At 40.3% G+C, this 24,744-nt stretch overlaps 1 protein-coding gene across 3 annotated transcripts in view; it reads right to left on the bottom strand.

Moving 5' to 3' along the window:
• The window catches only part of DNAJC2 (DnaJ heat shock protein family (Hsp40) member C2), a 35,390-nt gene that overhangs the window by 9,334 nt on the left and 1,312 nt on the right, over positions 1-24,744 (bottom strand). The window contains exons 2-8 of one of the 3 annotated variants that reach the window (XM_036067468.2): positions 22,999-23,189; positions 17,919-17,994; positions 4,626-4,724; positions 3,419-3,560; positions 2,002-2,082; positions 612-677; positions 49-140 (exon numbers count right to left, since the gene is read on the bottom strand). In XM_036067468.2, coding sequence (XP_035923361.2) covers positions 49-140; positions 612-677; positions 2,002-2,082; positions 3,419-3,560; positions 4,626-4,724; positions 17,919-17,994; positions 22,999-23,189 — 747 coding nt within the window. Of the gene's footprint in view, positions 1-48; positions 141-611; positions 678-2,001; positions 2,083-3,418; positions 3,561-4,625; positions 4,725-17,918; positions 17,995-22,998; positions 23,190-24,744 lie in introns of those variants that run through there. The other 2 variants (XM_078060041.1, XM_078060042.1) reach the window with 2 other exon arrangements.

Below are 24,744 nucleotides of genomic sequence, written 5' to 3'. Positions count from 1 at the left end.
AACTTCCAATATTTAAAGAACCTTTTAAAATATATCAATTAGGCTTACCAACTAACGTTCTTATTCTGTTCATTTCTTCTTTTTTTCTTTGTGCCCTTGTTGCTCTGTTCTGCTTTTCAATCCATCTCCTCTCATCACGACTATAAAATAGAAAATATTGCAAACTATTGATTATAGATGGTATCACTGGAAAATGTAATATGTTTATATATAAATAATGTCTGAGAAGGTTAAAATGCCATGTCACTATTAACATTAGTTAAAGGGTGATTCTACTTAATTTTGGTTGATTTTTTGGGGAATACTCATGTCAAAAGTATTTCCCAACACCCGGGGAAAACTAAAACCAGTTAAGCAAACAGAAGAAAAATAATTTGCTGAATTGAGCTTTTGTGACAATTATATTTCTTGGCAATTTCTTAAGCATACCATTAACTATTGATTTGGCCTCATCTAGTTTAACTTGTGAGATGGGATCTCAAACTACTACTAAAAAACTCAAAAAAAGGATACACAAAGAAAACTATTTGAGAAAATATATGTAGTATATATATACATCACAACAAGGAACCAAATAACTCTCGTCCTTTATTAGTGACTTACATACATACCATTCTGCTTTTTCTTTTTCTTCTTCGTCTAAATAAGAAAATTCTCTCCAAGAATCAAAATTATACCTAATATAGATAAAAACAAAGTTAAGCCAAAACAAATGAAAAAAATCTTCCTTTTTTAAGTTAGATGCACATAATTCTAAGAAACATTAATGGCAAGTGGATGAGTTTGTCTTAGTAGATCCCCACCCCCCACTGGTGGAACTAACACTATGCTCAAGCCATCTTCTTCTTCCTCTTTTTTAAATGATCCTGTATTTGGTATGAAAATCTAAAAGTACATTCATCACCCCTAAATTAAAATCACACCTCCCTACCATCTCCATTAGCTTTTTCTCTTGCCTGGGACTTGTTAAAGCTCTCCCTACTTTCACCTGTCCTAGTCTGTCAAGTCTTAAGGTATCCCACAAAGTGGTTACTGCATCTCTGATTTGTACCGTCTGAAGGGAAAAAGCAACTACAACTGGTAGAGCTAAATTTGGTCATTTTTGTTTCACATTAATCTTAGGTTTTCATTTACCAGATACTTAATGAGAAAATATAGCACATGTAATTATGAATTGGCCAGGAATATTGTGTTTATTAAACATTAGTGAATCAGTTACAAAGAAGGCAGGAAGCACTGCCTTCCTCATGTATTCAAGTATTTTTATCAGCAAGACAAATGAAAATATATTTTTTACTGAAATCAAATGGCTCCTTAATTATCATTTTTTACCACTACAGTATGCTTGACATCTCGAGATCCGATTAGAAAACAGATTAAAAAATCATCAAAGCCTAAACATCACATAGGAGATAATACAGCATTATGTGAAAACCTTTATGATTATTTCTGAATAGAGTGCTTTTTTGTTCGGGAAGGGTTCTGTGATTCTCCTATCCTTCAATTAATTTATGAACGAGCAAGTATTTATTGAATAATTACCCTTCTTTTTTTTTTAAAGATTTTATTTATTTGACAGAGACAGAGATAGCGAAAGAGGGAACACAAGCAGGGGGAGTGGGAGAGGGAGAAGCTGGCTCCTCGCCGAGCAGGGAGCCCGTGATGTGGGCCTCCATCCCAGGACCCTGAGCCGAAGGCAGACGCTTAACGACTGAGCCACCCAGGCGCCCAATAATTATCCTTTTAAAAAATGACAGCATCATAGGGGCGCCTGGGTGGCTCAGTCGTTAAGCGTCTGCCTTCGGCTCAGGTCATGATCCCAGAGTCCTGGGATCGAGCCCCGCATCGGGCTCCCTGCTCTGTGGGAAGCCTGCTTCTCCCTCTCCCACTCCCCCTGCTTGTGTTCCCTCTCTCGCTGTGTCTCTCTCTGTCAAATAAATAAATAAAATCTTTAAAAAAAAAAAAAAAAGACAGCATCATAGAAAGAGTGTAGTCACCTACCAGAAAGAATAAAATGCATCTACATCTTCAAATGACGAATTCATATCACCAAGTTTAGGCACATTTTTTTTATTTGACCATCTGAAATATTAAAAGAAAAATTTAATTCAAAATTTTGTATAAAGGTCAACAAGCTAATTTATTAAAAAAACTTTTACTAATCCCCTATAATCTCCCTTTGCTATGACTAAGAGATGGAGCTGGAAGATCAGCAGTGGGGTACTGAACAATGCAGGTGCCATAAGAGAGGACAAGGGTAGACAGGGTTGGGGAGGAAACAATGAAACAGTGTTCTCATCACCAGGTTGTCTTCGGCTCCATAAACGAGGAACTGCCACACTGGCTAGGAAGGACAGGCGCTAGCCCCCTCTCCCAGGCACACTTCCTCCAGCCTCTAAACAGGCGGTACACAAGCAACCTGCAGGCCCAGGTTTTTTTAAAATGTTAATACAGAGAGATGATTCCCACCGGCTCAGCACCATGACCATCCCCCGAAGAGTAAGACTTCTCAGTTCAGCACCTCACCCATCATCTCTGCAAGGATCCTGAGCTTGTTACTCACCCATGTTTTCTACTCTATGAAACCGTTCCACAACAAAAGATATTACACTATTTAGTTTTTACCACCTTCAACACTATTACAAAACAAAACTGAGGAGAGTGGGCGGAGAAAATATTAAGCCGCACTAAACCAAAAAAGTGGGTCTCAAACCCGACTGCACATTAGAATCACCTGGGAGTATTTAAATGCCCGACAGACATTCCAAATGCATTAAATTGAAATCACAATTAAATCACAATCTCTCCAGGTGGAACACAGCCATCAGGAGTTCTGCAAGCTCTCCAGGTGACGCCATGTGCAGCCAAGCTGTGCTCTAACGCAGATGCAACCAACGCAGATGCAACCAAAAAATGCAGAATATTGATATACCCATTTAAAAACTGACTAATGAAATAAACTATGTATACACTAACATTAAAGTTATATCATCCTTTGTCAGAGAACCTTATGATAATGAAATGCTCCAAGAAACAGTTCAGAAAGAACAAAAGCTTTATCAAATGAGAAGGGGCCAAATAGAGTACAAGCACATTAGTAAAGGGGAAGCACAAGAACAGGAAATTACCATCACCTAAATAACAATATCACACTACATAAAGTCAGCTATTGTTCTTTCCCACAAAGGAAATCTATAAGAAAAACATCCTATGAGGTGTAAAGGAATCTCGCCATGGAAAGGCAGAACTTCTGTGCAGAGAGCAAAATAAATTAAGAGCAGTACGTTCACCAGAGGGGCTCAATTCTGGAGAGGAGGAGGAGAGCAAAAACTCCTATCAGAGGAAAGCTGCAGACGCCTGGACGCACATGCAGCAAGCCGGCACAGCATTATGATCACAAGGGGATCCTTTAACTCACCTAGAATTCCTTTCAAACACTGGGGAAAACACTTCGAAGAAATAGTCTTTTGCTTCACTTTTAGAAGGAACGGAGTTATCAAAAGTAGGATCTACACTGTTGAATGCCCGTCTTTTCACTGGATCAGATAACATTTCATAAGCTGAGGAAAAAACAGTAAGGTCGCATTACCATGACTCTACATTTTTTTCCTGTGAGAAAAAAAATCCCCTTCCTTTAAAAAAAAATTATTTTTCGTATTTAAAAACTGTGTGTGCTTATGGGCAGGAAGAGACTGAATCTGGGTAATGACACCCCCAGCACTACTGGGATATAATCTCACCTCACAACTTCCTTCAGAGTCTCTTCTGGAAGGCATAGAACAAAACAAAATGGTTAAATACTCAACCCTTAAGAATGCATGACTCCGAGGACAAAGAAAGAGAAAATTAACCATTAGATTCCAAGGCTGTAAAAAATCAAAGAATGTTTACCATCTTGAGCACTGTGTAAGAATGGACCAAAAAGAATAAGTTTGAAAGGTGTGTACACGATTTTAAAAATTTAGCATCAAAATGCACAATCGGGGCACCTGGGTGGCTCATGGGTTAAAGCATCCGACTCTTAGCTCAGCTCAGGTCTTAACCTCAGGGTTGTGCGTTCAAGCCCCGTGTTGGGAGTAAAATCACATTTAAGGACACATTTAGAAATGGCAACAACATATATTAATTTGCTTAATGAAGACATGGCTATGTAAAGAGCAATAAACTGTCTTGGGGTCCATAGCAGGATATAATCAATTTTTGGATTTAAATTAGCAAAACATCTGAGGAACAATTTAGTCCCACGAAGTATCTGAAATGGAGAATTTAGTATCCTCGTTAGACGTAACATTTATGATGAATTAACTCTAGGATGAGCTTCTCCTAAGAATCACCTGATGATCTCATTAAGATGCAGACTGTGTCAGTAGATCTTGGGGGGGGCCCAAGCTTCTGCATCCTGATCAGCTGCCGGGCACTGCTGAGGATGCTGGTTGGGAGAACCTCACTTTGTTGTAGTGAGGCTCTGGGGCAGATTATCAGAACCAACCAGATATAACTGAAAGTGTTTTGAAATGTCATGGTATAGTTAAATTAACTACAGAATATACACTAGAAATCCAACCCCAGAACTTAGTAAATAATCATCACTTTTAGAAATTCCTGACTCTAAAGTTTTTTCTTACCTTTAGTTATGCAAGTGAAGTAGTCATTATCTCCTTCTTTTATTGGTTCACCAGCTGCTTTCCGTTTGTCTGGGTGATGTTTTAAAACCATTGCTTTATCTACAAAACAAGCCAGATTTAGACAATTTGTCACTTTATGCATCAAAACTAAAAATAAAAATGAGGAGCTTGGAAGATGGCGGCGTAGGAGGATCCTGAGCTCCTCTCCTCCCACGAACCCTTCAAGACTGCAACTACATATAGTGCGACTCTGAAAAGGACCTGAAGACCAACAGAACAGCTTTTCCACAGCTAAAGATGTAAAGAAAAAGCCACACTGACAGGGGAAGAGAGGAAGAGATGTAGTCTGGAACCAAATCTCCAGTGTGGCAACCCACTGGAGTTGAAGGAAGGATATCACAGATGCAGGGGTCCTCCCTGAGGAGTGGGGGATCAAGCCCCTACTGAGTACCCTTGCCCTGGAGTTTCACACAGAGAAGAGGAGCCCCCATAACATCTAGCTTTGAAAACGAGTGGGGCTTCACTCCAGGAGTTGGAAGGCTATACTGAGACTCTGCTAAAATTTTACTTTTTTTTTTTAAAGATTTAATTTATTTATTTGACAGAGAGAGACACAGCAAGAGAGGGAACACAAGCAGGGGGAGTGGGAGAGGGAGAAGCAGGCTTCCCGCCGAGCAGGGAGCCCGATGCTCAATCCCAGGACCCTGGGATCATGACCTGAGCAAAGGCAGATGCTTAACGACTGAGCCACTCAGGCGCCCCTCTGCTAAAATTTTAAAGGGCCAGTGCACTGTAGCACTCATTCTGAGACCCAGCACAGAGGGAGCAATTTGAAAAGCATGTGGGTTATATGTGACAGAGATTTACTAATTATAGGACATGTGCCAGAGGGGCAGGGATCTGCAGGAACTTTCTCCCAGAAAGAAATATGCAGGCAGGTGCCATTTTCCTTGCTCTCCTTCAGCCTTACTGCCCTGATGCTGATGGAAGCCAGTCGTGACACTCTCCATCTACCTTGCTAACACTACTTGCCCCGCCCCATGGTCCCCTGTAGAGCTCCCCCCACCCAAAGGTGCCCATCCCAAATGGCTCCCATCCCACCACACCTGGTAGGGAGCCCCGGTCAGAACCAGGGCCTCTCCAAACCAACTGTGGACAGAGGGGAGGGGGCAGCCCCACCCACCAGCACGCCTGCAGCACTTGCAGCCTGACCTCTGAAGCAGCTGTGCTGGCGGCAAGCCAGGCCTACCACTGCACCCATAGCAGTCCTGGACCAGTCTATACCAGGAGAGTGTATGCAGCCGCTACACAAAATATTTCTGGAGGGCCTGGGCCTGGTGACCGGTGGGGGGCAATGCACTACTGGGCACCACGGGACACCTTTACATAAGGCCACTACTTTCAAGAACAAGAGAGGCAGCTGACTTACCTAATACAAAGACGTACAGTCATGCAAACTGAGGAGACAGGAATATGATCCAAATGAAAGATCGAAACAAAACCCAAGAAAAAAGAGCTACTAAAGAAAATGGAAATAAGCATTCAACCTGATTAAAGGCCCAAAGTAATGGTCATAAAGACGTTCACTGGACTGGAGAGAAGAGTGGATGATTCAGTGAGTACTTCAACAAAGACAGAAAATCTGAAAAACAAACTAGAGGGAATCAAGGCCAGATGAGCGGATGCAGAAGAATGGATCAGCGATGAGGACAGGGTAATAGAAAGCAACCAAGCTGAACAGCAAAAAAAAAAAAAAAAGAATTTAAAAAAAATGAGGCTCTGTAGGATGCCTAGGTGTCTCAGTCGGTTAAGCTTCTGCCTTCGGCTCAGGTCATGATCTCAGGGTCCTGGGATCAAGCCCCACGTCGGGCTCCCCGCTTGGCGGGGAGCCTACTTCTCCCTCTGCCTTCGGCTCCCCCTGCTTATACTCTCTCTCTCATTCTGAGAAATAAATATAAATCTTTAAAAAAACCTCTGCAACAACATCAAGTATAAGAGAACATCTGCATTATAGGGGTCACAGAAGGACAGAGTTAGGGGCAGAAAACTTATTTGAAGAAATAATGGCCGAAAACAAACAACCTGTAATGAAATAGATATCCAGCTTTAGAACACAAAGGGAGCCCCACAAAGGAAGAATGAAACCCAGAAGGTCTACCCCAATGCATAATTAAAATGGTAAAAATTAAAGATAAACAGAGAATCTTAAAAACAGCAAGAGAAAAAGGAAACAGTTACATAAAAGGGGAACTCGATAAGGACAATTTTTTAGCAGAAACTCTGAGGTCAGAAGGGAGTAGCGTGGGGCGCCTAGGTGGGTCAGTCATTAAGCCTTCGGCTCAGGTCATGATCCCAGGGTCCTGGGATCGAGCCGCGCATTGGGCTCCCTGCTCCGCGGGAAGCCTGCTTCTCCCTCTCCCACTCCCCCTGCTTGTGTTCCCTCTCTTGCTATATCTCTTTGTCAAATAAATAAATAAAAAATCTTTAAAAAATTATTTTAAAAAAGGGAGTAGCATGATATATTCAAAGTGCTGGGAAAAAACCTACAACCAAGAATACTGTACTGAGCAAGGTTATCATTCAGAATGAAAGAAGAGATAAAGAGTTTGCAAGACAAAAGTTGAAGGAGTCCATCACCACTAAACTAGCCTCACAAGAAATGTTAAAAGAGAATTTTTTTTTTTTGAAGATTTTATGTATTTATTTGACAGAGACACAGCGAGAGAGGGAACACAAGCAGGGGGAGTGGGAGAGGGAGAAGCAGGCTTCCCGCGGAGCAGGGAGCCCGATGTGGGACTCGATCCCAGGACCCTGGGATCATGACCTGAGCCGAAGGCAGACGCTTAACGACTGAGCCACCCAAGCGCCCCTGTTAAAGAGAATTCTTTAAGTGAAAAGAATAGGCATTAACTAGAAGAAAATGGTGAAAGGAAAACTTCATTGGTAAAAGCAAACATACAGTGAAGATAGATCACCAATAAAGCCAGTATGAAGGGAAAAAGGTGAAAATAGTAAAATCAATTGTTATCTACAAAAATCAGTCAACAGATACACAAAATAAAAAGATGTAAAATATGACACTATATACATAAAACATGTGGGGGGAGTAATATAGTGCTTTTAAAATGTGCTTGAACTTAAGCAACCATCAACTTTAATATAGACTGCTATTACACACGCAGGATGTTATAATATGAACCTCATGGTAACTACAAATCAAAAACCTGTAATAGATACCAAAAATAAATAAATAAATAAAGGAGTCTAAGCCTAACTTTAAAGAAAGTCATATCATGAGGGAAGACATCATGAGAATAAAGAAACAGACAAGAGCTCTAAAATACACAACCCCCCCAAAAACCCAAAACAACAAAAAAACACCCCAAAACCAAACCAAACCTAGGAAGCAATTGGCAAAATGGCAATAAGTACATATCTATTAATAACTGCTTAAAATGTAAATGGTCTAAATGCTTCAAAAAAGACACACGGTAACTGAATGGATAAAACAACAAGATCCACTGGGGTGCCTGGGTGGCTCAGTTGGTTAAACATCTGCCCTTGGCTCAGGTCATGATCTTGGGGTCCTGGGATCAAGCCCCACATCAGGCTCTTTGCTCAGTGGGGGGAATCTGTTTCTCCCTCACCTTCTGTGCTTTCTCTTTCTCTCTCAAATAAATAATCTTTAAAAACAACAAGGCCCATGGGCACCTGGGTGGCTCAGTTGGTTAAGCGACTGCCTTCGGCTCAGGTCATGATCCTGGAGTCCCGGGATCGAGTCCCGCATCGGGCTCCCTGCTCAGCAGGGAGTCTGCTTCTCCCTCTGACCCTCCCCCCTCTCATGCTCTCTCTATCTCATTCTCTCTCTCAAATAAATAAATAAAATCTTTAAAAAAAACAAAAAAACAAGGCCCATCTATATGCTGCCCACAAGAGACTCACTTCAGCTTAAAGACATATACAGAATGAAAGTGAAGGGATTGAAAAAAATATTCCATGCAAGTGGAAGCAGAAAAAAAAATTGGGGTAGCAATACTATGTCAGACAAAATCAACTTTAAAACAAAAACTGTAGAGACAAAACAAGGCATCACTTAATAAAGAAATCAATCCAACGAGAGGCTATAACAATTGTAAATACCTATACAACCCAACAGAGAAGCACCTAAACATATATAAAAAAAATGGTTATAAAAAGAAATTGACAGTAATACACAATAATCATAGGGGCCTTTAATACCCCACTTACATCAATGGACAAATTATCCAAACAGAAAATTAGTAAGGGAACACTGGCTTTGACAACATATTAGACCAGATATACTTAACAAACAGAACACTCCATCCAACCATGGCAGAATACACATTCTTCTCAAGTGCATATGGAACATTCTCCAGGATAGATCACGTTAGGCCATAAAACAAGTCTCAGTAAATTTAAGAACACAGAAATTATAGCAAGCATCTATTATACCCACAATGGTATGAAACTAGAAATCAATTATAGGAAAAACACAGGAAAAAAACAAACCTGTGGAGGCTAAACAACATGCTACTAAACAATCAATGGGTCAAAGAGGAAATCACAGAGGAAATTAAAAAAAAAATACTGTGATGTAATGTATGGTGATTAACATAATAATAAAAAAAATACTTTGACACAAATAAAAATGGAAACATAATGGCCTTAAAAGGCAACCTACTGAATGGGAGAAGATATTTGCAAATGATACATCTGATAAGGGGTTAATATCCAAAACATAAAGAACTCCTAGAAATGAACACCAAAAAACCCCCAAATAACCCTATTAAAAAAATGGGCAGAGAATCTGACTAGACATTTTTCTAAGAGGACATACAGATGGCCAAGAGACACATGAAATGATGCTCAGTATCACTGATCATCAGGGAAATGCAATTCAAAACCACAACGAGATATCAGAACAGCTATTATCAAAAAGACAAGAACTAAGCTTTGGTGAGAATGCAGAGAAAAGGGAACCTTCATGCACTGTTGAGAGGACTGTAAATTATTTTTTAAGACTTATCTTTTGAGAGAGAAAAAGTACGAGCAGTGGGGGAGAAGTAGGCTCCCTGCTGATCAGGGAGTGTGACGTGGGGCTCGATCCCAGGTCTCTGGGATCATGACTTGAGCCAAAGGCAGACAATTAACAGACTGAGTCACCCAGGCACCCCGGTAGGATTGTAAATTGGTATAACCACTATGAAAAACAGTCCATCAGAAGTAAAAATGACTTCGAAAGATAGGTGAATTTGGTTTAGGTGAATGGAAGACAGGAGGTAATTCCAAGCAAATGAGTAAGAGTTAACGAGGCACAGTGCCAAAATAATTGAGCTAAGGTCCTTGTAGCAAACACTTCAGGCAAGGAAATTTGTTTTTAAAGAATCTTACTGATCACTCTTGAAGCATCCTTCTCTGTATTAATAACTGAGCACTTTACATTTGCCAAAAAGATTATAAACAGAAGTTACAAGGTTAAGGGAAGTGATCACCTGTTTTAAAACATTCTTTTTTTTTTTTTTAAGATTTTTATTTTATTTATTTGATAGAGAGAGACACAGCGAGAGAAGGAACACAAGCAGGGGGAGTGGGAGAGGGAGAAGCAGGCTTCCCGCGGAGCAGGGAGCCCGACGCGGGGCTCAATCCCAGAACCCCGGGATCACGATCTGAGCTGAAGGCAGACGCTTAACGACTGAGCCACCCAGGTGCCCCTTTTGTTTTACATCACGTACTGCTTAAAACCTTTATCTCATGTAACACTAAGTAATAAACAGCTTGTGATGCTTGTGGGGGATGTACAGAGAGGAAACTTGCCAAAAAAAAAAAAAAGAGAGAGAGAGAGAATGGTTTTTTAAAACATAAGCGTAATCAGGGGCGCCTGGGTGGCTCAGCCAGTTAAATGTCTTGACTCTTGATTTCAGCTCAGGTCATGATCCTGGAGTCTCAGGATCGAGCCCCATAACGGGCTCCCTGCTCAGCGGGGAGTCTGTTCTCTTTCTCTCTCTGCTCTCCCCCTGCTCATGCTCTCCCACTCACTCTCTCAAATAAATTTTTTAAAAAAATCTTAAAAAAAAAAAAAAGAATTTTAGAACTAGAAGGGATGTTAGAGATTATCTAGTCACATTTTAAATTTTACAATGAAAAAACTGAGACACCCAAATTCCCTCCTGTTCTATTCCTGCTCAGCAAAGCTCAATTTTTTTAATACCTCAGCTTTAATTTAAAAAGTGATTACCTACTGAATTTGTTTCTAAAATGCTTTTTTGATGAATACTGTTGTCATTTTCTTTGTGATATGTATCATACAAATATACATTGTACGTATCTACACATATATATTCGTGACATATATATACACAGTATTTATATATATATATATGTAAAACTACTTTTTGAGATGTGAGATTTTCACTGCCAATTAACCTAATGGGAACCCTAAATGATGGGGAAAAATCCTCAAAATAGAAGTTTTACATATATAACATATATGTATGTATGTCATATATATGTATACTTATAAACATTTATATATACTATATATGTCATTTTCATTTATATTTACTGATCATTTCCTTTATAATTTTTTTCAGTACTTATAACTTATAAGGTACCTTCATCATTCTCAACAATTTTAATATATTTTGTAGTTTCATTATTATTTTCTATGGTTAGAACTGAAAATTGTAAAAAATTCTTTAAATTTTTTTAGAATTTTAACAAATTCAAGTAAATATCTAAACCTTTCATCATTTGAAGTCCTAATAACATCTAATAATCCTTCCCTTCTCCAGTGATGTATGATGCTTCCTTTATTATAGCAAATTAATCAGGGTTTGTTTCTGGTTAACTATTCTTGCCCTGCGATCATCTTTAAAATGATTATACCCTCCTAATAAATTTGATGGTAACTTCCAAAAACTATTATTTTTGTATATTTCTCCTGCATCTAGCCACTTGACTCAACCCTTTTTTTTGGTTTTCTAGGTAGGGCCTATATTACCTACAAATAATGTATTTTTCTTCTTTCCAATAGTTCTCTTATTTAATATCTTAGTTCACTAAACTACACTCCTAAAATAGCATAATAATAAGCAGGCTAGTTTCTCCCATGGATTTTAATGGTAATATCACTAACATCACACGGTTAAGTTTGTTGGCTGTAGGTGTGAAATACTTACCAAGTAGGAAATTAACTGTATTTTTTTGCAAAGTTCTATTTATCAAAAAGGAATGTCTATTAAATTGTGTTTTATACATTTTTCACTATTTAGAAAATCACGTTATCTAAATTATAAACAGATTTAGCTATATTAATATACTTCCTAAGTTAGATTCCTGAAAGAAATCCTATCTGTTCGTGGGTATTCTTCTTTTAATGTGCTGTTAAATTAAATTCGCTATTATATTTTTAAAAGTTTATTTATTTATTTTAGTAATCTCTACACCCATTGTGGAGCTCAAACTCACAACCCCAAGATCAAGAATTGCATGCTCTTCCGACTGAGCCAGCCAGGTGCCCCTAAAAACATTTTTTTCAGGAGGTAATTCTTTCATAACTTTTAAAATTTCTTCCTATTTAGGGACACCTGGGTGGCTCAGTCAGTTAAGCATCCGACTCTTGGTTTTGGCTCAAGTCATGATCTCAGGGTCATGAGATCAAGCTCCATGTTGGGTTCCATGTTCATTGTAGAGTCTGCTGGAGATTCTCTCTCTCTCCCCCCTCTGCCCCCCCACCACTCCTGTGCACTCTCTCTAATAAAATCTTTGAAACATCTGCCTTTAAAATTTCTTTCTCAATTTAAAAAATGTTCATTTTTTTTTAATTTTTTTATTGTTATGTTAATCCCCATACATTACATCATTAGTTTTAGATATAGTGTTCCATGATTCATTGTTTGTGCATAACACCCAGTGCTCCATGCAGAACGTGCCCTCCTCAATACCCATCACCAGGCTAACCCATCCTCCCACCCCACCCCCTCTAGAACCCTCAGTTTGTTTTTCAGAGTCCATCGTCTCTCATGGTTCTTCTCCCCCTCCGATTTCCCCCCCTTTCATTCTTCCCCTCCTGCTACATTTCATTTTTTAAAAAAAGATTTTATTGGGGCGCCTGGGTGGCTCAGTTGTTAGGCGTCTGCCTTCGGCTCGGGTCCTGTGGGATCGAGCCCCGCACTGGGCTCCCTGCTCCGCGGGAAGCCTGCTTCTCCCTCTCCCACTCCCCCTGCTTGTGTTCCCTCTCTCGCTGTGTCTGTCAAACAAATAAAATCTTTAAAAAATAAAAATAAAAAAATAAAAAGATTTTATTTGAGAGAGACAGAGAGAGCACAAGCAGGGAGAGGGGCACAGGGAGAGGGAGAAGCAGACTCCCCATGGAGCATGGAGCTCAACTCCGGGCTCGATCATGAACCGAGCTGGGTCCTGGGATCATGACCTGAGCTGAAGGCAGACGCCTAACTGACTGAGCCACCAGGTGCCCCTCAAAAAAGTTCATTTAATCAAAATTTTTGAATCTATTACATTTAATAGTGGTCTCCATTAAAAACATCTTCTGTAATGGTTTCTTTCTGTATTTCGCTATTTGTTTTTTTCTTTTTATAAATCCACTTTGGGATACCGCTGTTTTATCTCTTCTAATTTTCCATGTTCCTTGGTGCTATTCTTTTAAACATTTGAACTGGATGCCCATTTTATTTTTCCCTCTTTTTAAAAAGTAACAGTTTAAGGCAATGAACTTACTTATGGTGCAGCTCTAATCGCCATCCCTTAAGTTTTGATAGGCAACGATTTTACTTTTACAAAAATAATCTAATACAATTTTTGTATCTTTCTAGGCCCCAAAGAGTATATCTGATTTCCCAAGTGATTGTTTGATTTGTTTAATCACATCTTTTATTGAATTAAAATACAATTTACGTTGAATTTTGACAATTGTATACACCCCTATATCTACCACCAACGAAAATACAGACCATTTCCATCACCGCGTTCCCTTCACTCTTTCCAGTCAACTCCCATGCCCTACCACCTGATTTCCTTCACCATAGACAACTTTTGCATGCTCCTGAACTTCATGTAAATGGAATTATAGTTTGTCTTTGTATCTTTTCTGTTCAACCCAATGTTTTGAGATTCATCCCCATTTCCGCATGTCTTAGTTATCTGTTCTTTTTTTAACCACCGAGCACTAACCTACTGTATGAGTGTACAGCAGTTTGCTTACCCATGATCCTGCTGGTGAGCACTGGGCGGTTTCCAGTTTTTGGATATGGTGAATAAGGCTGCTATAAACGTTTGCGTACAAATCTTTTTATAGGCATAATAAAGTTAGTAATTTCTACACATACTGCAGGGCTTCAAAAACTACAGGTACATTTTTGTTTTTTTGAACTCCAATTTTTTTTTTACAGTCTGGTATATCATCAGCTTCTTCACTAACATTCCAGGAGAAGCATTTTTGTCTTCTAGATGGTTTAAGCAGAAAGGAACTTATTAAACGTTAATAGGCAGCTCACAGAATCTTTGAAAGAGTCAGACTACAGGGCTTGGAAGCTATGTACCTAGGAACTATTATCAATCATACCAGATAGTTCAGAGGTGTGATGATCCCAGCACTGTGGGGCGCTAGAGACACTGAGCACGGGCTGCTTCCACGGCCAGGGCAGAGGGAAAGCCATACAAGCTTTGCAGTGCGCCTCCACGCCCGCTGGCAAAATGGATTCTGCGCAGCACAGCCTACCTCACGCTGCGCTCCTACGAATTTCGAAGGAAGTGTGCTGGGCAGTGAAACCTAAGTCACATGCCCGCAAACATTCTTAATTCCAAGATGTATCTTCTTATAAATTGGTTAAGTTTCCTTCTTTATTTGCAATTATGGTTTGTGACATTTATTCTGACTTCTTTAGAAATCTGGCATCTCTATTCTTTCTCTCTGAATCTTGGGAACATTCTCACGGTTGTCCTCTGCTCTACTGTTTTTCTAATCAGTATGTCAACCTTTGGAATCCTAAATTCTGCTCTCATGTTTTCAGTTTCCACACAATTCTACTTATTTCTCCCTAGTCTCTTTCGCCATGTTTACACCACACCCCCAGAGCAGGGTCTTCATATTTTACTGACCACATGAGGAGATACTTAAATTTTCTTTGGAAACTTCTAAGTCTAAGAGAGGTGATGTCTTTTTTTTTGTTGGATTGTCTCCTCTTATGCTGCACTGGTTTTTTTCTTGAGTTTTCTGCCTAATCTTTATTCATCCATGTGTATTAGGGAGTCCTGAGGCTGTCTTATATTGTCTCTTGTGGAGGGGGCAAAAGATATTTCTCAATATTAAAAATAAAGGAGGCCAAAGAACACTGTCTGAAAAAGAAACAAGGGTAATTTGCGAGTAGCAGTTGTTTACTGAAATTTCAAAGATACGCCCATCTCCTCCCACCGAAGACAGTTTCTGGGATGTTTTGAGGGTACATTAGCAAAAAGGCTTTTATTGTACATTCATATTGCTATTTTTATAAAATGTTTCTAAACAGGATTTAAAAAAAATTTTTTTTTAAGATTTTATTTATTTATTTGACAGAGAGACAGACAGCAAGAGAGGGAACACAAGCAAGGGGAGTGGGAGAGGGAGAAGCAGGCTTCCCGTGAAGCAGGGAGCCCAATGCGGGGCTCGATCCCAGGACCCCTGGATCATGACCTGGGCCGAAGGCAGACACTTAACGACTGAGCCACCTAGGCACCCCAGGATTTTTAATTTTTAAGAAGCGTAAGGAACAGCTTCAGTTTAAAATGTCAGAAATATTTTGAACTAAAATTATTAAATTTAGAAAATTCAAATCACCGAAGACTTTATTTCAGTGCAAAGAATATCAAACCTACATGCATCATTTGCCAGCGTGGCTGGCAATTTTATTTCAAAACAAAATTATGTAAGCAGCTGAAATCCCACTTTTAGTATTCAAGTACTTTCTCTTAACCCATCATTCAACTTTTCTAGTGACTTATTCTTTTCAGACAATGCAGAGAAGGAAAAAAAAAAGACCACTTATTTTATTCACCTTTCAGTGACTTCCTAATTTTCACTAAAGCAATTCAAAATACATTAAACAAAAAGAAAAGTCTTTTTATATGTGTGTAACAGGATATAAGAACTTGAAGGATCTCGGGGCACCTGGGTGGCTCAGGTCATGATCCCAGGGTCCTGGGATTGAGCCCCGCATCGGGCTCCCTGCTCTGCGGGATGCCTGCTTCTCCCTCTCCCACTCCCCCTGCTTGTGTTCCTGCTCTCGCTATTTCTGTCAAATAAATAAATAAAATCTTAAAAAAAAAAAAACTTGAAGGATCTCAAATGCAGTAAAACTTTTATTTTTATTAGGCTTCTGTGCTAATAATTACAGATTTGTAAATGTTAAACTTCACATTTTTACTTTTGAACTAAATTTCAGAAAGCAGTAAAGCAAGCAACTGCCTTTTTTTATAATGACAGAGGTAAGAGAAAATCAGTTTCCTTTTGAATAAATACTGAGAATATCAACATAGTGGCAGAGAATGAATTATAATTTTACTTAATGTTAATCTGATGCACTGGGGTTGCAAAGCCTCTGGCTATAGAGTATTAAAAAATTAACTTCTACTACGCCAATAAAATGAACAAACTTAGAAACAAATGAGGGGCGCCTGGGTGGCTCAGTCGTTAAGCGTCTGCCTTTGGCTCAGGTCATGATCCCAGAGTTCTGGGATCAAGCCCCACATCGGGCTCCCTGCTCCGAGGGGAGTCTGCTTCTCCCTCTGCCTGCCACTTCCCCTTGCTTGTTTCCTCTGTCTCGCTGTCTCTCTGTCAAATAAATAAATTCTTTAAAAAAAAAAAAAAAAGAAAAAAGAAACAAATGAATGTTTCTTTTACAGCTTATTGTACATTTTTTATCTTTAAAGAAAAAAAAAACTCCTTCACCTTAAAACATCAACTGTTTTCATAGTTCTAAATCACTTCCAATTCTTTCACAAATTTATATGTATCAACTCATTCGGTATTTGTATGCTGTTCTTTCATATAGCAAGACTTTGCAAATATTTTTCCACAGCAAATGAATTTCCCTGGCATTTATGTATGTTGCAATGACTATTCATATTCATTAACATATGCTTAGTCTAAAACCATGCCAGCTTTTTAAGAAACTGAATAGATCTAAAATCTCATAAATTCCTTCACCTTATTAAAAATATTTCCTGTGATTTTCCTAAATATAGGCATTAGTGGAGAAAATTTTGAATTTATCTACTATACTTAGTCTCAACTAGTATTTTTCAACATGAGATGGGTCTCATTCAGCCACCTTCCTCCAAGTACAACACTTTCTCCTCCTGATTGGCCTTGACTCCCTAACTCCTTTTCCATTTTGGTCACAATCTTACCTCCTCTGACCTCAATATCCATTCTCTAGAGTGGAGGGCAGAACATTCTCCTAAGATAAAACACAGAAAACTAATCACCTTCACCCCTTTGATCAAACTTTATTAACCAGGTGAACCGAATGGTGTGTAGGGCACTAAGGGGATGGTGTTTTATAAAGCATGTGAAGACCAGGTTCCCAAGAATTCCCCTGAAATTTTTATCTTTTTTTTTTTTTAAAGATTTTATTTATTTATTTGACAGAGAGAGACACAGCGAGAGGGAACACAAGCAGGGGGAATGGGAGAGGGAGAAGCAGGCTTCCTGCTGAGCAGGGAGCCCGATGCGGGGCTCAATCCCAGGACCCTGGGATCATGACCTGAGCCGAAGGCAGACGCTTAACAACTGAGCCACCCAGGTGCCCCGAAATTTTTATCTTTTTAATGAAGAAAGCAGTAAAGCATCAGATAATTATTGGGCAGAAGACTCAGGGTGGTATCAATAAAAATGTAACCTAAACCACAAAATAACATCAAAAAACCTAAGTAACAAGGCAGCTTCCACTAAATACAGCTGGCCATATTTCTAAAGGGAAATGAAACATTACTTTTTTAAAAGCTTGCCACTGGAAGAATGTTCTTTATCTTGGTCACAAACACACCTACCCACCCATCCTCTGATTTCTTATTCCCAGTGAAAAAGTCCATGCATGAGAATGATTGTTTTCTGGTTCTGAAGGTAAAGGAGACTGTGGTTATGCATTGTTATGACCATGTATCAAATGCTGTTGAATCTAGATTTATGGCTATAGACTATGATAGTGCATATCTTTTCAAAAAGATAACATTTCCTATGCCAGATACTGGATTATCTCCAAAGAACTAAGTACTTACGAGCTGCTTTGATCTGTCTCTGTGTAGCTTTATATCTTACATGGCCAAGTCCAAGTACTGCATAATGATCTTGGTTCTGATAAAGACACAAAAGGGAGTCAAGTGTGAAATGGAGCAATATATCTTATCCCTTATGCTGGTACCCTAAAATAGTGCTTCCCATAATAGGAGTCCAGTGAGACATTGCATATAAAATGGATTCTGTAGTAAGTCTGGGAAATGTGGACTGTGATAACAGCCCTTGTGATGCTTTGTATGCACAGAAGCCTAATAAAGGCTCTGAGAAGTCCTGCAATTAAAAAAAAAATGCAAACAAACCCACAAAACCCGGCATTTTCCAAACTTACTTGACCATTGAGCCCATTTTTCTCTTAAATGGGAATTTCCAGGTGCCAAGTCCAAGATCACCTACTAATATCTTATGGCCATCCTTAAATCAGGATATAGCCAGAAGATTTCAGAAGAGAGGGAAGTATTATCACAGTCCACAGGGTTGGGCCAGCGCAATGGTAAGACTAGGAGTCATGTTCAGCAAAGAAGGTAGGTTGGATGGAAATTTTGAGAAACTGAGGGATGAGGCTTCTCCGGAGAGGAAATACCTGCTTTTGTTTCTGCTTGGGTTAACATCCTTCTGATTTTATAAGTTGAAGTAGCAACTGAAGTCTCCCTACAGAATTCAAAGAGTGTATCTAGTATTGGAGAAGTGAGTGGGGAGGAAAGGGAATTGAGGGCATTGTAACATGGGAAGAAAAAGTCAAGCAGGGCTCACTGGTTTCCCTTTAAATTCAGGACTGCAAAGTTCATATGGATGGGCTTCTTCATTATACCTGGCAATAATACTTCGTTCCAGCTGGTTTACCTTTCCACTCCCTAAGGTTACTATTTCTCTAGTCACTCCTCAAACCTCACAGATCCTTCTCCACCCTCTTATCAACAGCCCTGCCTCCTGCTTAACTAAAAAATGTAAATTATCTTACTCAAATTCCTACCTATCTTTCTACCACCCTACTGGCATCCATAGATCTTTCCCTTTCCCTCCATTCACAACTGAAAAAGCCTGTCCTACCAAGAGAAACTACTCCATCCTTCCTCCTGGTTCTCTAAGTCTCCTCAAAATACTAACGTCTTTCAGATATCTCCTAAATTTCAACTGGATTATCTTCATCCTTATAAAAATATGCTTTGTTAGCTCTCAACCTTTTTTTTTTTTTAAAGATTTTATTTATTTATATGACAGCGCATGTGCAAGCAGGAGTGGCAGGCAGAGGGAGAGGGAGAAGCAGGCTCCCCACCGAGCAGGGAGCCCGATGTGGGGCTCGATCCCAGGACCCTGGGATCATGACCTGAGCAGAAGGCACACGCTTAACGACTGAGACACCCAGGCGCCCCCCCCTTTTTAAGATTTTATTGATTTATCTGAGAGTGCACACACGTGCGCACAAACAGAGGAGAGGGGCAGAGGAAGGAGAAGCAGACTCCCCACTGAGCAGGGAGCCCGACGTAGGGCTCGGTCCCAGGACCCTGAGATCATGACCTGAACTGAAGGCAGATGCTTAACTGACTGAGCCACCCAGGTGGCCCTGTTAGCTCTCATCCTAAAAATACTTCCAAGATCCCCTTTCCAGTTACCGCTCTATCTCCATTTCTCTGCTGTTCATCAACATTAAACTTCTTGAAAAAGCCGTCCACACATTTACCTCCTTCAGCGTGCATTTTCAAACCACTCCACTTTGGTTCTGCTCCATCCACTCCCACCCCAGGTGCAATGAGGCTGCTCTCTTCAGTATGAATTTCCAGGTGCCAAGTCCAAGACCACTCATCTGTTCTCACTTGACTTCGGCTCCCAGTGGCAGCACAGCTGACTCCTTCCTTGAAAGATTACCTTCCTTTAATGTTTCTGTGCATTCACTCTTTTCCTCCCACCTTCCAGCACCTTTTTTCAGATACTTTTACTGGCTTCTCCAGGACCTGCAAAGCTCAGTCCTGGGGTTTCTCTCGTCTCTCTCTGTAATTTGCTCCTGGGTGACGTGAGCCAATGCCAGGGCCAGAACATAGTCAGTACCCTGTAACTGCTTACGACTCCCCAGGTCACTTGAGCACAGACCTCTCCTCTGAGCCCCAGCTGTACGGAGCACCTCCGTCTCCCGCTCGCTCTTCCTGGCCTGTCACTCTACCTTGGTCACTCATTCCCAAATACAAGACTGGTGTTGGCAGTTCACTGCAGACACCAAGCCCTTTCTCCTCACATGCTGTTCTCCCCACCTGGCACATTCCCCCACTCTTCACATGGCTGCCATCTTCTCATCCTTCAGTCTCAGCTTAAATGTTATCACCTTATTTAAAATAGACATTTCTCTGCCCATCTCTGTTCCTTCTTGTTTCCCCTAAAGTACTTACAAACTGTCATTGCTTCCAACTCTCCAATGGCCTTCCAGTGACTATTGCTCCTTAACCTCCTCACCACTCCCTCATCCACGCTAATCCACCCATTTGCCTTCATCAGTTCCTGGCACACTTCGAACTTCTTTCTGCCCCCGCACAAGCTCTCTGCCTGGAATGCCATTCTCCCTGATCTTGGCGTGTCACTCAGGTTTTATCTTAAATGTCAACTCCACAGGCCTTCCCCGCCCACTCAACCTAAAGCAGTCACCTGGACACTCTATCACTGCACCCTGTTCAACTTCTTTGCCCAGCACCTGGTGGCCACGTCCTTGATTGTTTACATATTATCTGTCTCCTCCCTGGAATAGAAGCTATGTGGGAGCAGTGATACTGTCTTGTTCGGCAGACTCCTCAGCCCCCAGAACAGCATCTGCTACGAAGCAGATGCTTAATCCCTGTTTGTTGAAAGAAACAATTAACTGAACCAATGTATGAACCCTGCTACCTTGTTCTGACATCACCTACTCTTTTCCATACCAAAGACCTCCATCTTTTTTCCTTTTCTCTCTTGTAGATCTCAGTGGTCCCCAATTCTATCTTCTCCTGACCCCGCCTTTCTCTCAAGTTAGTATTTTCTCTACAGTCCAGCTTTGAAAGAGAGTATTTTGCACTGTGGTCTCCATTTCATCACCTCCTAGTCACTCAACCCAACTGTAACTGCTTGCCTCCCGAACCATTCACCAAAACTGCTTTCAGTGTGGTCACCTACCCTTCGTGTGCCAAACCTGGCGGTTTTTATTATTATTCATGTTATGTGACTGACCTCTCCAAAGCAGTGACATGGGTGACTGTTTTGTCCTTCTTGAGACTTCCTCCTCTCTTAGTTTCTGGAAGGGTCTAGTGCCTGATGTTTAATAAACCTTAGCTGAACTAACAAATGTCTCTTTCGTTGTTTTCTTTTGACCTCTTTCACCCTTCTTAGTATCTTTTGCTGCTTCTCCTCCTCTGCCCACCCGTTAAATATTCAGGCTCCTCAACGTGCAGTCCTTTTCTTTTAAAACTGATGACAGTATGTGAATCAGCTAACATTTTGAGTGCTTACTTACTTTTCTAAGTGCCTTACACATACACTTTATCTCATTTAACCCTCACAAGCTAGGAGACAGGAACTCATTATCCACTATCTGTTTGGTATTTATCACGTGTCAAGCACTAGGTTAAGTGCTTTATATACATCATTGCATTAATCTTCACTATACTCCTTTGAGCTGTGAGCAATCTCACTGCACGAAACAGACGTGTCAAGTAACTTTCCCAAGGTCCCAGCGCACTAAATGGGCAGAACCAGATTTGAATTCTGGCACTCTAATTCCACAGTATACATATTTAAGTATTATACTAATGCCTACTTAAGCTTTAGGATACCTACTTGTCTATATTCTTCTCCTTGGCTGATGTCATTTAATTCCCCCAGGCTCAACTACCACCTACAACTTGCCAACAACTTGCAAATGTTTTTGGCTTTATCCTCCTTTCAGAGCCACAGACCAATTTCTAACCATTTACTAGAAGACTTCATCAGTACATTACTAGAACCTCAACTCTGACATAGCCAAACTTGAACACAAACACCACATTCCCCACAAACTTCCTTTCTCCTGCATCCTAATGTTGGTGACTGACATCACACTCCAGCAGGTCATTCAAGCTGGAATGCTCAGAGGTCTTCTAAGTACATCTTCTCTTGTACCACACAGTCAAGGTCACCAAGCTCTATCAAGTCTACCTCCAAAAAAAACACGTGTTCCCTCTTCCTCAAAACCCGGCCATAAATTTAGCTCAAGTATGCATCTGCAGGCTTGGATTATTGCACTAGCCCCGTAACAGCAAACTACTCACTTCCCCTCCAGCCCTGCCCTCCCTTTTCAAGCAATTTTCTGTACTGCCAGGAGAATTACTTTGCTAAAATTAGCTTAAAACTTTTGATGACTTCCTACTGCCCTGAAAATAAAATCTTAATTCCTGGGGCACCTGGGTGGCTCAGTCGTTAAGCGTCTGCCTTTGGCTCAGGTCATGATCCCAGAGTCCTGGGATCTAGCCCCGCATCAGGCTCCCTGCTCCGCGGGAAGCCTGCTTCTCCCTCTCCCATTCCCCCTGCTTGTGTTCCCTCTCTCGCTGTGTCTCTCTCTGTCAAATAAATAAAAAATCTTTAAAAAAAAAAAAATCTTAATTCCTTCCTTACTTAGCATGGCATAAAAAGGACAGTACAACAGAATTTGGTCTAGAGTCTTGTTTCAGGACTAATTTCTCACAACCACCTTTCAAGTACCCTACCCACTCTACTCTTCACTAATCCCCGAAGAGGTGATATACATTCTTTACTCCTTTGTGTTTTTGCAGATCTATTCCTTCTGCCCAGAACACCTTTTCTCCCTTCTCTGCTTCACGAACTGCCACTCATCCCTTTAAGGCCAGCTCAAACATTATGTTTTCTGTGAACACTTCCTGGATTTTTCCAGCAGAGATGGTATCCTATGACTAGTGCTATCCCACTCAGAGCTTAACAATAAACAGGTGTTCAGTTATGGTTCTCTTGTTGAAGCATCTTAAAACATGGCTTACTGATGGAAAACTCGTGGGAAAACTGCCTATGCCTCACAAAGCATCTGACTGAACAAAAGATTCAGATATTAAATACCTTCCAGTCTTTGGGATCAAGTGTTTTCAACATGGGAAACTCTTCCAACTGCAATTCTTCATCTTCTGATTCTTCTGATAATTCTTTCTTATCCTCCAGTTCCTGAAAAGAGGCAGAAGCATTTCTGTTTCTCCTCTTAACAAAAGCTTCAAACCATCTTCCCACAGGTTCAACTTGACAGAGTGTTGAGGCTGTGATTGAAAGTGTTAAGAGAGGCTTCAATGTATTGCATGGAAAAAATCTGTTTCAAGGCAACATAAGATCAAAACAGCATCAGAATGTAATTTTAAAACCATCAACTAAAGAAATACAGGGACACCTGGGAGATATTGCAGGTTTGGTTCCAGACCACCACAATAAAGCAAATACTGCAAAAAAGTGAATCAAATATACTTTTTGGTTTCACAGTGCACATAAAAGTTATATTTACAGTATGCTGTAGTCTATTAAAATTCCAAGTGTATCATGTCTTTTAAAAACCATGTATGTACCTTAATTTTAAAATACTTTATTGCTAAAAAATGGTAACCATGATCTGAGCTATCAGCGAGTCATTATCACATCACAGATCACCATAAGAATGACAAAGTTTGAAATACTGTATTACCAAAATGTGACAGAGACAGAGTAAGCAAATACTGTTGGAAAAGTTGCTGACAGACTTGCTCAAAACAGGGTTGCCACAAACCTTCAATTGTAAGAAATGCACTATCACCAAAGCACAATAAAGTGAAGTGCCATAAAACAAGGTATGCCTGCATTCCAGTTAACATGAGGGTTAGTAATAATCGTTTCCTAGTACTTGCAGAGTATTCCATCAACCTCTTACAGTTAGATGACAAAACATTCAGCAATGTCAACAATAAATAAAAACTTTTCTAAGAATATGAGAGGAAGGTGAGGAACAGGGAGAAATGTTGCCAACTGCTTTCCTTTTAGGCCAATAACTGTAATAAAATAAATGATAAACTGTCATAAAAAACTAACCTCATAAAACAATTTTTTTTTAAAGATTTGATTTATTTGACAGAGACACAGCGAGAGAGGGAACACAAGCAGGGGGAGTGGGAGAGGGAGAAGCAGGCTTCCCGCCGAGCAGGGAGCCCGATGTGAGGCTCGATCCCACGACCCTGGGATCATGACCTGAGCCGAAGGCCAGGAGCCCCTTATTTAAGATATTTTGACTTTTAGAAAAAAATTTTTGGGGGCGCCTGGGTGGCTCAGTTGTTAAGCGTCTGCCTTCGGCTGATCCCAGGGTCCTGGGATCGAGCCCCGCATCGGGGTCCCTGCTCCACGGGAAGCCTGCTTCTCCCTCTCCCACTCTCCCTGCTTGTGTTCCCTCTCTCGCTGTGTCTCTCTGTCAAATAAATAAAACATCTTTAAAAAAAAAAAGAAGAATTCACTAGCAATGATTTGTTCTGGAAGACAATTTTCCAAGCAGCTAATGAGGATTTACTGACACAGCTATGCTATAGTGAAACAAGCTCTAGATTTGAAATCAGAAGCTCTGGATTTAGTCTAGGTCTGACAATTAGTGACTATGTGAAATGAGTCAGAGACGTCTTCAACTGTAAAATGGGAACAACATCTATCTTCTATGGTTTCCTTGGAAGACGGAATGACAAACCACATTTTGAAACCACTTTGAAAACCACAAACTGTTGTATCAAAGTAAGGCTTTATCATCATTCTTGAGAAGCAGGGATAAATCACTGTACATCTGTATATTAACAATCCCAAAAAAGT

This window comes from Halichoerus grypus, chromosome 12 (genome assembly GCF_964656455.1).
Source record: "Halichoerus grypus chromosome 12, mHalGry1.hap1.1, whole genome shotgun sequence".
NCBI lineage: Eukaryota > Metazoa > Chordata > Mammalia > Carnivora > Phocidae > Halichoerus > Halichoerus grypus.
This window is presented reverse-complemented; position numbering and strand designations above follow the sequence as displayed.